Below are 15,258 nucleotides of genomic sequence, written 5' to 3' on the forward strand. Positions count from 1 at the left end.
CAGTGTAATACACAACAGTACTAGAATGAAGGAGGAAAACCACATGATCACCTATCCAATGCAGATAAAGCATCTGACAAAACTCAACACCCTTTCCTGGCAAAGTGTCCAACTCTGTGATCCCATGGACTGTAGTGGGCCAGGCTCCTCTGTCCATGGAATTCACCAGGCAAGAATACTGGAGTGGGTGGCCATTCCCTTCTCCAAGGGTCTTCCTGACCCAAGGATCGAACCTGGGTCTCCTGCATTGCAGGCAGATTCTTTACTGTCTGAGGCACCAGGGAAGCCCCCAAACACTTGCAAAAAGCCCAGAAGGAAGCTACCTCAACTTAAAAAAAGCCATACATGAAAAATCCTCAATGAACATGATACTCAATAGTGAGAGACTGAAAGCTTTTAAAATCAGGAAAAAGACAAAAGCCCGTTTCAGAGCATCTACTGAACAGAGCACTGGAAGTTCTAGACAGAGCAATCAGGTAAGAAAAAGAAAGAAAAGGCATCCAAGATGGGTGGGGAGTTTAGGGGAGAATGGATACACGTATATGTATGGCTGAGTCCCTTTGCTGTTCACCTGAAATGATCACAACAGTGTTAATCAGCTCCACTCCATTATAAAATTAAAAGTTAAATTAAAAAAATAAAAGGCATCCAAACTGAAAACGTAGAAGTAAAATGATCTACTTGCAAACTATGTGATCTTATATACCACAAAAAAAACAAAAAACTGTTATCTATTAGAGCTAATAAATGAATCCAGAAAGTTGCAGGATACAGACAAAAATCAGTTCAACTTCTATACAATAATAATGAACAATCTGAAGGGGAAATCATGAAAATAATTCTGTTTACAATAATACAATAAAGCACTTAGGAATTAACAAAGGAGAAGAAAGGCTTGTATGATGAAAACTACAACACACTAATGAAAGAAATTAAAGATGACATAAATAATGGAAACACACCCCATGTTCATGGATTAGAAGACTTAAGATGTCAATACTACCCAAAATTATCTACATAGTTATATAATCCTTACCAAAATCCCAATGACCTTTTTAGCAGAAATACAAAAACACACCCTGAATTTATACAGAATTCCAAGGGAGTCACACATACTGATTTCAAAACCAACTATCAATACAAAGCTATAATAATCAAAACAGTGTGGCACTGGCATAAATACTGGCATATGGACCAGTGGACTGGACTATAGCCTTCCCAGCTCTTCTGTCCATAGGATTCTCCAGGCGAAAATACTGGAGTGTGTTGCCATCTCCTTCTCCAGGGGATCTTCCCAACCCAGGCATCAAACCCAGGTCTCCTGCATTGCAGGCAAATTCTTTATCATCTAAGCCACAGGGGAGTCCATGGAATAGACTAAAAAGCCCTAAAACAATGCCTTGCATTTATGGTCAGATGATTTTTAACAAGGGTGCTAAGATAATTTGGTATTTTCAAGAAACTGTCCTAAGAAAACTAGATATCCACATGTAAAAGAATGAAGTTGTAAAATCTAACATAATACCACATGAAAGAAATTACCTCAAAACAGATCAAAGACTTAAATTTATTAACTACAACTATAAGACCCCTATAAGGAACATGAGGAAGAAGCTTCACAATACTGGATTTGGCAGTGATTTGTTGGATATGACACCAAAGGTACAAGCAACAAAAGAAATACAAACTGAACTTCATGAAGACAAACCAGAGAAGGGCAGAAAATATTTGAAAATCTTATATCATAAAGAGTTAATATCCAGATTACACAGAGAACAATAATAACAAAAATAAACCTAAGCAACCTAATTTAAAATTTGGCAAAAAAACTTCATTAGACATTTCTTCAAAGACATATCAATGGTCAATAAGCTTCTGAAAAGATGCCCAATATAGCTGATGTATGGAATGCAAAGTATGGAAATGCAAATCAAAATTGCAATGAGGTACCACTTCACATCCATTAGAATGGTTACCATTAAAAAATTTAAAAACAGAAAATAATACGTGTTGGCCAGTGTGTGAAGAAATTCGAACACTTGTGCACTGTTAGTGAGAATGTAAAAACTGTGCAACTGCTGCAGAAAACATTATGGTAGTCCCCCCCCCCAAATTAAGAGAATTACCATATGATCCACCTGCAATGAGGGAGACCTGGGTTTGATCCCTGGGTTGGGAAGATCCCCTAGATAAGGGAAAGGCTACCCACTCCAGTAGTCTGGCCTGGAGAATTCCAAAGGGGTTGTAAAGAGTCAGACACAACTGAGCAACTTTCACTTTCACATCATATGATCCAGCAATTCCACTTCTGGATTGCTCATTGTTCAGTCGCTAAGTCATGTCCAACTCTTTGTGACACCATGGACTGCAGCATACCAGGTTTCCCTGCTCTTCACTATCTCCCGGAGCTTGCTCAAACTCATGTCGATTCTAGTATATACTTCTGGGTATAAACCAAAAGAACCAAAAGCAGAGTCTTGGGAGTTTCCCAGTGGACTAGTGATCAGGATTCTGGGCTTTCACTGCAGAGGCCTGGATTCAATCCCTGATCAAAGAACTGAGATCCCAGAAGCTTCACAGAGTGATAAAAAAAAAAAAAAGCAGAGTCTCAAAGAGGTATTTGTGTACTTCTACTTGCAGCAACATTACTCACAATAATCAACACAATAGCCAAAACAAAGAAGCAACCCAAGTACATATTAATGACAGTTGGATAAGCACAATGGGGTATACACATAACGGTTATTATTCAACCTGAAAAAGGCAGTATGCCACATGGACAAGCCCTTAGGACACTATGTAAAGTAAAATGAGCCAGTCACAAAAGGACAAGTACTGTGCGACTCCACCTACATGAGAGAGTTGGTCAAAATCATAGAGACACAAAGTAGAAGTTTGTACTGCCAGGGTCCGGGGAAAAGGGGTAATGGGAGTCAGTGTTTCATGCCTACAGAATTTCAGCTTTACAAGGTGAAAGGAGCTATGAAGATGAATGATGGTGATGGTTGAACAAAATTATTAATGTATTTAAAACCACTGAACTATACACTTAAAAAGATTAAAATGAAAAATTTTACATGTATTTTACCATCCCCTCCCAAAAAATGGGAACATGAACTGACGTGGGGTGATTTCCAAGACATACCACTAAGTAAAAAAAAGAAAAGTACAGAGTACATGTACTATGCTACCTACTGTGTAAGAAGTGGAAATTTAAAAACCTAAATATATACGGCTTAATACTTTGACTATACTCAGTCAAGAGTGAAAAGAAAGAATTGCAAATATATCTTCAACTTTTTTTTAGTAGGTTTGTGTTTCAAAGTAGTATAGATGAAGCAACTCCGAAACTATTTTATATGTGTTATAGGATTAAGGAAAATGTGCTGAGGCTATTAGAAGCCAAGGTTCTCCATATGGAAAAGAGAGGTACAAACAGAATGTGGAAAGGTAAAGAAGAATAATATAAAGATGGACATTTGTTAAGTATCACTTTTAAACTTCATCTGTTTCTTAGCTCTGCTTGATGAAACGGCTTAAAAACACATCTAGCACTCAGACAGTGGTTTCCTAGTAAAAGGAACCAGGGCTCTTGGGAGCAATGTCTAACTCTAAGGTCAAAACAGGGAAGTATAAGAAACCTAGAAACTAAAGAAGGACTCAAAATAATAACAGTAATAATGGGGGCATGTAAAAACAGACACAGGAACTCTCATTGGCCCCCCTGTGACAAACTGAGCATCAAAATAATTATGAATAGCAATGCATTATAAATCATTGAAAACAACAGGAATCAATGAGTTTGTACTGAGGATATGTTAGAATGGTTCGGGTAAGAATCATCAATGGATGCTATAAGATCAGAAAGTCTGATGAGGGCCAGGATATTGGCATAGTCTTCCAATATCTTATCCATCACTCATTAGTTTCAAAAGGAATAGTATTATCTATGTAGGGTAGAAATAGTACAAGAGTATACAGATAATATTTTATCTGCACCTGGATATTTTGCCTAGCACCTGAACAATCCTTTGACCAAGTGATGAAAATTAACATCACCAATGAGGGGCACTCTGTGCTTCATATTGTAACACACTTGAGAAGGGCACAACATCCCTTATGTGGTATTCTGGGTAGACTTGAAAGAATCTGAATTATGATGAAGCATCAGACAAACCCAAAATGAGGAACATTCTTCAAAAAAGCAAACAAAACAATGTTAGTTTGTATTCTTCAAAAACATCAATGTAATGAAGAAAAGGAAGGACTATGACAACTGAGGCTTTCCAGGCAGCCTGGAAATGCAGGAGATGCTGGCTCGATCCCTGGGTGAGAAAGGTCCCCTGGAGTAGGAAATGGCAACCCACTCCACTATTACTGCCTGGAAAAGTCTGTGGACAGAGGAGCTTGGCAGGCTACAGTTCATGGGGTCACAAACAGATGGACATGACTAAGCACACATGTGACAACTGAATGTAAAAATAATCATGGACTAAAAGGAACGATATTTTATAAACAGTGTTAAACTGGGAAAACCAACACTAGAAACACGTACAGTAGATTTTTAGATAAAAGTATTGTATCAATGTTAAATTTCCTGAAATTTGAGTTGCACTATGGTCATCCTTGAGATTACCTTTGCTCTCAGAAGAGTCAAAAAGACTATCTTTCCTCTAGGAAATACAAACTAAAGTATATTAATGGGCAGAAGGGCATGTTGTATGCAACCTACACTCAAGAAAAATATTGTGTGTGGGACATCCCTGGTGGTCCAGTGGCTAGACTTTGCACTCCCAATGCAAGGAGCCTGGGTTAGATCCTAGTCAAGGAAGTAGATCCCACATGCTACAACTAAAGATCCCACAATCTGCAACTAAGACCTAGGTGGGTGTGTGTATTAAAAATTGCCTGTATAGAGACAGAATAGGGTAAGACAAATTTGGCAAAATGTTTAAAGTTAGTGATCTGCCACAAAAACTATTTCAAAACAGTTTTCAAGTACTATATGCAGATCAACTGCGCAAGGATCTACACATTATTAACAATCTACACAACGGATATAGTCTAGATTTTGAAGTTTTGTGATAATCTAGATGTAAGAGCTGAAAGAAAAACAGGATAAGCCATCGTAAGACTAAGCAGAAGACCAGATAGCTGTTGCATCATTCTCTCTCTCCAGGGTTTCCTACAGATGCCAGTACAAAACAATTCTCATTACTGAGACACCCCTCCAGTGGATCAGCAAGGATTTCCTAGCAAATGAAAATGTTATATGGCTCTTAAGACTAATGGAGGGTGCCCTTTCCACCCATTTTAAAGAAATTAAGTACACACTGCCCACTCTATTGGGTACAAGAAAATAACACATACCTGTTCTGTTAGAAGGTTTTCACTAACACTTAATTTTATCCATTTTAAACAAACTTTTGAGCAACCCAAACAACAAAAATGCTTAGTATATTTTGCATTTGATTTAAAAAATATATATTTCTCTTAAATATAAGATTTTCTGAAACACACCTTTTAAACTTACCATACCTTTCACTCCACTAAGTCTGGATTAAGATCTTTAGAGTTTCTTAGTACTGGGAAGATTTTGGTCTCTCCTCTCCTTCCCCCAAAATATCCAACACTGTATACAATGCATTATTTAACATTTTCAAAATAAACTAAACTTACATGTGTACCAGATAAAGTTTACTGAAAGGAAACTTATCTCATTTTCTTTTGGTGTACTGGCTTTGATAGTATCTTAACTACATGTATAATCTCTCTACAGAATATTCTAGCGCTTGGCAATATTACTGTATATATCATGAGCTGATGTGTTTAAAAAAAATTTTTTTTTTAAATGCTGTGGTTCTTTTGATCATTGTGCCACTAAGTGCCATTAATCTGAAACAGGCCTAGGTGTACATTCTTTGTAAACAATTCTCTACTATACACATTTAATCTGAAAGTTCAAATTATCTATTTGTAGCCTAATGATACAACTGATAGTTTCATGGCTTCATTAAAAAGTCATTTAAAATTTAAAAACTTTAAGACACAATTGCTATTTTTAAATCAAAAGAATAAAATGTGAAAACAACTAATGACTGAAAAACACTTTACTCTCACCCTAGTAAAAATTACATAAATCATTGTTTTTAAAGGGTTCTTTTGAAGTTGCCGTTCTGAACTTTGGCTCCACATGAGAATTACTTAATGCCCAGGCCAAATCCCAATCCAGTTACATCGGAATCTCTAGGGAATGGGCCACAAGCATCAGTGTATTTTAAAACTTCCAAAGTGATTAGAATGTACAGCTGAGATAGAAAGCCACAGTTTTTAAAAAGTATTCTAGAACATAAATATTTAAATATATGCTCTTTTAAAAACAGCACCATGAGAGGCTATAAACATAGTCTAGCAATGTACAATACTTTTTCCTTCAGGGTCTTTTAAAAATTGCATTTTGTCATACCTTTATCAAAAACGTTAGGCATACATCACCTTCCTTATTCATTATATTTAGCAGTTACTGAGGTAAAAGCATTAGTTTCACAAAGACCCAGATATAAGACCCAGCTCTATCATTTAATAGTTCTATGACTGTGGATAAATAGCTTAACCTCTTCATCTGTAAAATGGGCAGATTAAAATAGAAAACAGTGTGCAAAACATGACAACTGGCACATAAGAGGTAATGTATAAATGGCTCTGCTTATCGTTATCAAGCTAGACTGGAAGACATTGGAGGCTAGGGCTGTATCGTGTTTAAGGTTATATTTTCACAACTTCATACCACATAGTAGCTACATAATAATTCTTAATCATTAAGCTCGTTAAGAATTTTTAATCTGTCTTTGTAACCCGAATGCCTAGTACAGATTCTGAGACACAAAGAAAGCTTAATAATGTTTTGAACAAGTGAAACAAGATTATTTCAGAAAAGAACGAACCCTCAATCCTTTCTTTGCAGAAAAGAAGTCAGAATAACCAGCATCTGTAGCCAACAGTCCCACAAATTGCATCGCAGGCCGTTGTTGTATAAATAGTTCTACAGCTCCATCAGTGATGTAACTACCCCCAGAAATGTCCAGGGACTCAATATTGGGCAGAATATCTTTCTGCTGTAGCAAATGAAAAGCTAGATCTGACTTGAGTTGCCTGTGATCAGAAATATCAAGGTGAAGCAGACATTTAAGTTCTCTAATGACTGCGAGAATCTGTGGTTTGGTCATGGTCAGACATTTCAGATAGTGCATTGTAAGAGATCTGAGTCGATCCTTACAGGTAAGGAGTGCAGAGATGTTAGTGACCAGAGTATTAGAGATATCCAAGCTTTCCAGCTTTGGTAACTGCGAAACATTAACCAGGTCTTCACTATGAAAACAAACACTGAAAACGCTTAAAACGCGAAGACCAGTGAGCTGACCAAAGAACAACGGTCTTGAATCTCGAGGGATGCTTGTTGAGTCCAAGACGAGACGTCGGAGGTTTTCTTGGATCCAGCTGTTGCTGCAGAGCCCACTGAGGATGTCTGGGATGGAGAGGTCAGTGTGTGCTGCAGTAGCATCCAATTCAGTGAGTCGGTGATGGCAGAAGGCTTTCAGGAATGCAGCTGTGGATATTTTAGCTTTCTGAATGTTGACCAGCTTCAGTTTCATTTGGTTGCCTTGAAAAATGCTTGCTGTTCTATCAGTCAGCTTGCCTATAAGAGAACCAGAACCAGCTTGTAATAACTAAATCTCATGCCTTTTCCAGGAGGCACTGTGGCCAGTAAACTCTGATAGATGATAATAGTAACAATAATGACTACATTTGCTGTTTACTCTGTGCTGAGCATTGCTCTAAACCCTTTACTCAGATTATCTCATTTACTCTTTAAATAAATTGTAAAGGAATTATGATTATTACCATCTTACAGCTGAGGAAACTGAAGCTTAAAGAGGTTAAGGAACTTACTCAAGGTCAAAATGTGTGGCAGAATCAAGAATCAAAACCAGTTTGACTTCAACGTCCACAGTTTTAACCACAGTAACCTTGTTCACGTGGGCTTCCCTGGTAGCTAAGCTGGTAAAGAATGTGGGAGACCTGGGTTTGATCCCTGGGTTGGGAAGATCCCCTAGAGAAGGGAACAGCTACGCACTGCAGTACTCTGGCCTAGAGAATTCCATGGACAGAGAGCCTGGCAGGCTACAGTCCATGGGGTCACAAAGAGTCAGACACAACTGAGTGACCTTTACTTCACTTCAACTTTGCAACAAAACAAAAAGACAAAATAAAAGGGGTAGGTAAGTATAGGGCCTATAATATGCAAATAGCACTAATGATTACTTTTAACCAAACTAGTGGATGGCCTTTGGTAAGACTTATCCCTCTATGCCTCATTTTCCTCATCTGTTAAAATGAATGGGTTATATTAGATTTCATTTAGAAACAACTTATTAATACTAAGCATCTTCTATGTGTGAGATTCCATATTAAGTAATAGGCATACAAGGTAATAAGACACCTGTGACCACAAAGAATTCAGTCTAGGAAGTATGTCAGGCAATTAAGTGATTATAATAGTATATTATATTCAGTGGTGATTTGTATCAAGATATTGAATAAAGATGAGATTAATATCAGGGCAGGTTTTTAAGGCTGAATATCAGTTTTTCAAGGGGAAGGTGAAGGGCGGAAGAACACGACAAAGACATGGAGGCACAGAACATCAGATTATTCAGAATGACCCTATTTGATCAGTGCTACTGGACCATAGTGTACAAGGGGAGGCCTGGCTGGAAGTGACAGTGGAGAGGAAGGTAAAAGGCAGATGGGCCTGTAAACAAAGCTAGGAAATTCATGTACCCTATAAACAAAAATGAAAAGCTCAAAATTTTTAAGCAAAAAATGAATGGTTATATTTTTACAAAGACCAATTATGTGTGATGATACAAAAGAATTAAGATGGTGCTTGATGGGAGTGGGATGGGGCAAGAGATTATTAATGATTTTAATGATGAGAGGTAAAAGTTTAAACTGACAGAACACAGCAGTTGAATGGATTAGGGGAAAGAACTGAGGGAAAAGGTATATAAGCTGATTCACAAGTCCCCAGTCTGAGTTGGGCTATGCTACTAACATAGGAAAAAGGAAACCTCAGTATTCAAGGGAAAAGGTATATAAGCTGATTCACAAGTCCCCAATCTAAGTTGAGCTATGCTACTAACATAGGAAAAATGAAACTTCAATACTCAAGGCTTTCAAAAAGAACTTATTACATTTATTCAAGGGCTTCCCACACAGCTTAGTTGGTAACGAATCTGCCTGCAATGGTGGAGACCTGGATTCTATTCCTGGGTCAGGAAGATCCCCTGGAGAAAGAAATGGCAACCCACTCCAGTATCCTTGCCTGTAGAATGCCATGGACAGAGGAGCCTGGCAGACTACAGTTCATATTGTTGCCAAGAGTCAGACACGACTTAGTACTATCTTTCTTTCTTATTCAAGAAATATCAAGTGCTATGCTACATGCTGAGAATAGTGAATGAGACAGACATGACTCCTGCCATAATGGGGTTTTTTCACATCCTAGAAGAAAACAGATACAAAAGAACATAAAACAAGCAAAATACTATTAACATTAAAAATGTAGTAAAGGTTCTAAAGGAAACAAACAAGACTATAACACAGGGGTGGGGGAAAATGAGAAGGAAGACAAGAATCTTCTGTCTTTAGGTGCAGTATGAGGAGGTGACATTTAAGCTGAGACAAAAAGGATGTGAAAGGCAAAGGTAGTTGTCATTCCAGAGAGAGGGACAGGCTAAAGCCCTGAGAAGAGAAACAGTTTGGCTATTCCTGTGAAATGGGAGAAAACCACTGCAGCTGAAGCAGAGATGGAAAGGGGATCCCATAATCTGACAGGTCACAGACAAAGGCAAGAGTCAGTCAGACCTTGTTGGCCACGGTAAATAACTGGCCTTTTATCCTAAGTACCAAGAGAAGACTTAAAAGAGTGGCAAAAGTGCAGACAGATCTGATTAAGATATAGAGGACTACTCTCCACTATGTGGCAGAGCCTGGCGATGGGCAAAATTAAAGGTAAGGAAACCACTTGGGAGACCAGGGGAGAAGAAAGAGAAAGGTGTCATTGACAGGGGGTTAGGAGGAAAAGGTGGCTCAGATGGTAAAGAATCTGCCTGCAATGCAGGCGGCCTGGGTTCGATCCCAAGGTTGGGAAGATCCCCTGGAGAAGAGAATGGATGCCCACTCTGGTATTCTTGCTTGGAGAATTCCCCAGACAAAGGAGCCTGGCAGGCTACAGTCCACAGGGTCGCAAAGAGTCAGACACTAACATTTGACCTGACTTGAGGAGAAGAACACTTGATGTACTTTGAAGGCAGAAAATGTGTCAAAAGAATCAAGGACAGAGTGGGGGAGGAATGAAAAATGACTCCTAAGTCACTGAATAGCTAGATAGATGGCCAAACCATCTTGAGATGGGAGGAAATGGCAGAGTAGCAGATGCTGTGATGTGACACCAGAACACACTTAAAAATAAATGACTGGGACTTCCAGCAGCTAAGAACCTGCCTTTGAATGCAGGAGATGCAGGTTCGATCACTGGTTGGTGAATTGAGATGCCAATGTCGAGGGGCAACTAAGCCCACAAGCTCCAACGACTGATTGATGATTCAGCGGCCTAGATAAGAGTTACAAGATACCTGGCTATCTTGTGTGTGGTTCTGGAGCTTCGAACCTGCACTGAAAACTCTGGGAAATTAAAGTAGAAGAGGTAGCTAAACCAAAGAAGATTATCCAGGGAGTATACAAAGTGAGAAAATACACAAAGCTTCCCAAGATGGAAACTTGAGGAACATAAAACAACACATATATAAAGAAACAGAAGCATATAAAGGAAAGTGTGGAACAGTAACCAAGGATAAAAAACAGAAAAACACAGTTACTCCAAACCAGGAAGGTTGAGAGTAATAAACACTAAGTCAAACATACAAAAACCCCTGATGATTTAACAAATTTAGGTAGGTAATTATCATCGATGATCACCAAAAGTGAAAACCAACCAGATAATCAGACTTTATTAACACCCTTAAGAAGTACAATGCAGAAGGAAATGGCAACCCACTCCAGTATTCTTGCCTGGAGAATTGCCATGGACCCAAGAGCGTTGGCAGGCTCCAGTCCATGGGGTTTGTGAAGAGTCAGACACATCTGAAGCAACTGAGGACAAGAAGTACAAACATCACTACCAAAAATCAAACTTCAATTTGATCAAGCCTCTACATTTTCAATGTATAGGAATTACAAGAATCAGAGAAACATGTCAAATCATAGCACAAACAATGGTAAAGTCCAGATTGTAGGATACGGTACAAAACAAATGATCAGTTTCTTTAAAGAAAGAAAATAACTGGAAGTCCCAAAATACATGAAGATAAACATACTTCTAAATAACAGATGAATCAAGGGAAAAAAAATCAAGAGAAACTATAAAATATTTTAAACTAAATGAAAATAAGAACATGACTTACCCATATCTATGGGATGCAGCAAAGGCAGTGCTAGGTGGGAAAGTTATAGCTGTGAATGCATACATTAGTAAAGAAGATCTAAAATCAATAACCTAAGTTCCCATCTTAGGAAACTAGAAAAAGAAGAACAAATTAAATCCAAAGTAAGCAGAAGAAAAGTACAATTAGAGCAGAGGGCATAACATCAGCAACATGGCAGAGTGAAACACTACTGTGAGCTCTCCCCTCCAATCTATTAGATTGGTGCAAAAGTAATTGAGGTTTTACATTGTTGAACTTTGCCATTTGATATTGGGATACATTCTTAAATAAATGTGGTTACATCATCTTAATGTGCATTTCTCACTTTATGTTTTCTGCTAATGACTTATTACATATTATTTCAGTTCAATTCAGTTCAGCTCAGTTCAGTTTAGTCACTCAGTCGTGTCCAACTCTTTGCGACCCCATGGACTGCAGCACACCAGGCCTCCCTGTCCATGGCCAACTCCTGGAGTTTACTCAAACTCATGTCCATTGAGTCGGTGATGCCATCCAACCATCTTATCCTCCATCATCCCCTTCTCCTCCTGCCTTCAATCTTTCCCAGCATTAGGGTCTTTTCCAATGAGTTAGTTCTTCACATCAGGTGGCCAAAGTATTGGGAGTTTCAACTTCAGCATCAGTCCTTCCAGTGAATATTCAGGACTGATGTCCTTTAGGATGGACTGGCTCGATCTCCTTGCAGTCCAAGGGAGTCTCAAGAGTCTTCTCCAACACCACAGTTCAAAAGCATCAATTCTTTGGCACTCAACTTTCTTTATCATCCAACACTCACATCCATACATGGCTACTGGAAGAACCATAGACGGACCTTTGCTGGCAAAGTAATGTCTCTGCTTTTTAATATGCTGTCTAGGTTGGTCATAACTTTTCTTCCAAGGAGGAAGCATGTTTTAATTTCATGGCTGCAGTCACCAGCTGCAATATTTTTGGAACCTAAGAAAATAAAGTCTGTCACTGTTCCCACTGTTTCCCCATCTATTTGCCATGAAGTGATAGGACCAGATGCCATGATCTTAGTTTTCTGAATGTTGAGCTTTAAGCCAACTTTTTCACTCTCATCTTTCACTTTCACCAAGAGACTCTTTAGTTCTTCTTTGCTTTCTGCCATAAGGGTGGTATCATATTTGAGGTTATTGATATTTCTCCCGGCAATCTTGATTCCAGCTGTGCTTCATCCAGCATTTCTCATACTGTTTATTGTTATTTAGACTACAGAAATTATGTTAGACAAAAAGCAAATCAAGCAATTTTCTTTCTTTTTTTTTTTAAGCAATTTTCTTATTCAAGTTCAAAATGGATTGTAAAGCAGTGGAGACAACTCAGGCAACATCAACAATGCATCTGGCCCAGGAACTGATAACTAACGTACAATGCAGTGATGGTTCAAGAAGTTTTACAAAGGAGACAAGTGCCTTGAAGATGAGGAGTGTAGTAGCTGGCCATCGGAAGTTGACATCGACCGATTGAGAGCAATCATCGAACCTGATTCTTTTTTTTTGAAGCTGATCCTCTTATAAAACTACATGAGAAGTGGCTGAAGAACTTAACATTGACCATTCTGTGGTCATTTGGCATTTGAGGCAAATTGGAAAGGTGAAAAAGTTCGATAAGTGGGTGCCTCATGAGGTGACCAAAAATCAAAAAAAATTGTTTTGAAGTGTTGTCTTCTCCTAATCTACCCAAAAACAATGAACCATTTCTCCGACTATAATGCCCCACCCCACGTCACACAACCAATGCTTCAGAAGTTGAAGGAACTGGGCTACAAAGTTTTGCCTCATCCACCATATTCACCTGACTTCTCACTAACCGACTACCACTTCTTCAAGCATCTCAACAACTTTCTGCAGGGAAAATGCTTCCACAACCAACAGAGGCAGAAAATGCCTTCCAAGAGTTCACTGAAGCCCAAAACACAGATTTCTTCTACAGGAATAAAAAAACTTATTTCTCATTGGAAAAACATGTTGATTGCAATGGTTCCTTTTTTGATTAATAAAGATGTGTTTGAGCCTAGTTATAATGATTTAAAATTAAAATTCAGTCTGAAGAATTGCCATTACTTTTTCACCAACCTAATACAACCAATAAAACATCCACAATGCACATATAAACAACTCATATAACTTAATATCAAGAAAAAAATCTACTTAGATATGGAAAGAAGACCTAAACAGACATTTCTCCAAAGACATGCATATGCCCAACAGGCACATGAAAAGATGTGTGTGTTGTATCCCTAAATCACCAGGGAAATCCAAATCAAAACGAGGTGATAACCTCACACCCGTCAGAATTGCTATCATCAAATAGAACTCAAATAACAAATGCTGGTGAGGAGGTGGAGAAAAGGAAACCCTCATATACTGTTGGTGGGAATGTAAAAATTGGTGCAGCTACTGTGGAACAGTATGGAGTTTTCTTAAAAAAAACTCAACTACCATATGACCAGCAATTCCACTCCTGGGTATATATCCAAGAAAAAAACAAAACACTGATCTGAAAAGATACATACATCCTAATGTTCACAGGAGCATTATTTACAACTGCCAAGAAATGGAAGCAACATAACTGTCCAGCAACAGATGAATGGATATCATCTATACAATAAATGTTAAAGGAGATTCTCTAGGTGGAAAACACAAGAAAAGAAAAAGACCTATAAAAACAATTTTTAAAATGGCAACAGGAACATACATATCAATAACAGATGAATGGATAAAGGAGGTATATGTGTATTTTTTGTATTTATATTTTATATTGTGCTCAATCACATCTGACTCTTTGTGATTCCATGAACTATAGCCCACCAGGCTCCTCTTGTCTATGAAATTTTTCAGCAAGAATACTGGAGTGGGTAGCCATTCCCTTCTCCAAGGGATTTTCCCAACCCAGGGATCAAACCCAGGTCTCCTGCATTGAAGGCAGATTCTTTACTGTCTGAGTCACCAGGGAAGCCAATTAGCTATTAGGGAAATGCACATAAAAATCACAATAGATACCACTTCACATCCACCAGACTGGCTATAATCAAAGTCATTAGATAACAAGTTTTGGTAAGGATGTGGAGAAATTGAACTCTTCTGTCCCAACTGCTGGTGGGAACATAAAATGGTACAGCTACTTTGGGAAAGAATTTGAAGTTCTTCAAAAAGTTAAACACAAAGCTACCACTTAACCCGGCAATTCCACTCCTGGGTATACACCCAAAGATATAAGAGCATATATCCACACACACAAATGTCTACACTAATATTTATAGAAGTATTATTCATAACAGCCAAAATGTATAATAAAAACAACACAGGGACTTCCCTGGCAGTCCAGTAGTTAAGATTTTGCCTTCCAGGGCAGAGGGTGAGGGTTCAGTCCCTGGTCTGGGAGCTACAATCCCACACATCTTGTGGTCAAAAAGCAAAACATAAAACAGAAGCAATATTGTAACAAATTTAATAAAGATTCTTAAAATGGTCATTAAAAAAAAATCATTAAAAAAAATCTTAATGTTCATCAACTGAGAAACAAATAAAAGGTAGTATATCAATACAACGGAATATTACACAGCTATAAAAATTCAGTAGTAGTTGATGTTACAAAATGGATGAACCTTGATGATTTTATGCTAAATGAAAGAAGCAAGACACAATGCTGCTGCTGCTGCTGCTAAGTCGCTTCAGTCGTGTCCGAC

At 38.2% G+C, this 15,258-nt stretch overlaps 1 protein-coding gene across 1 annotated transcript in view; it reads right to left on the reverse strand.

The window, feature by feature from the left end:
* Nucleotides 1-15,258, reverse strand: part of ZYG11A (zyg-11 family member A, cell cycle regulator) — a 56,975-nt gene that overhangs the window by 28,080 nt on the left and 13,637 nt on the right. The window contains exon 3 of the mRNA XM_065929006.1: nucleotides 6,945-7,696. Within this exon, the coding sequence (XP_065785078.1) occupies nucleotides 6,945-7,696 (752 nt within the window). The remainder of the gene's footprint in view (nucleotides 1-6,944; nucleotides 7,697-15,258) is intronic.

This window comes from Muntiacus reevesi, chromosome 1 (assembly GCF_963930625.1).
Source record: "Muntiacus reevesi chromosome 1, mMunRee1.1, whole genome shotgun sequence".
In the NCBI taxonomy this organism is placed as follows: domain Eukaryota; kingdom Metazoa; phylum Chordata; class Mammalia; order Artiodactyla; family Cervidae; genus Muntiacus; species Muntiacus reevesi.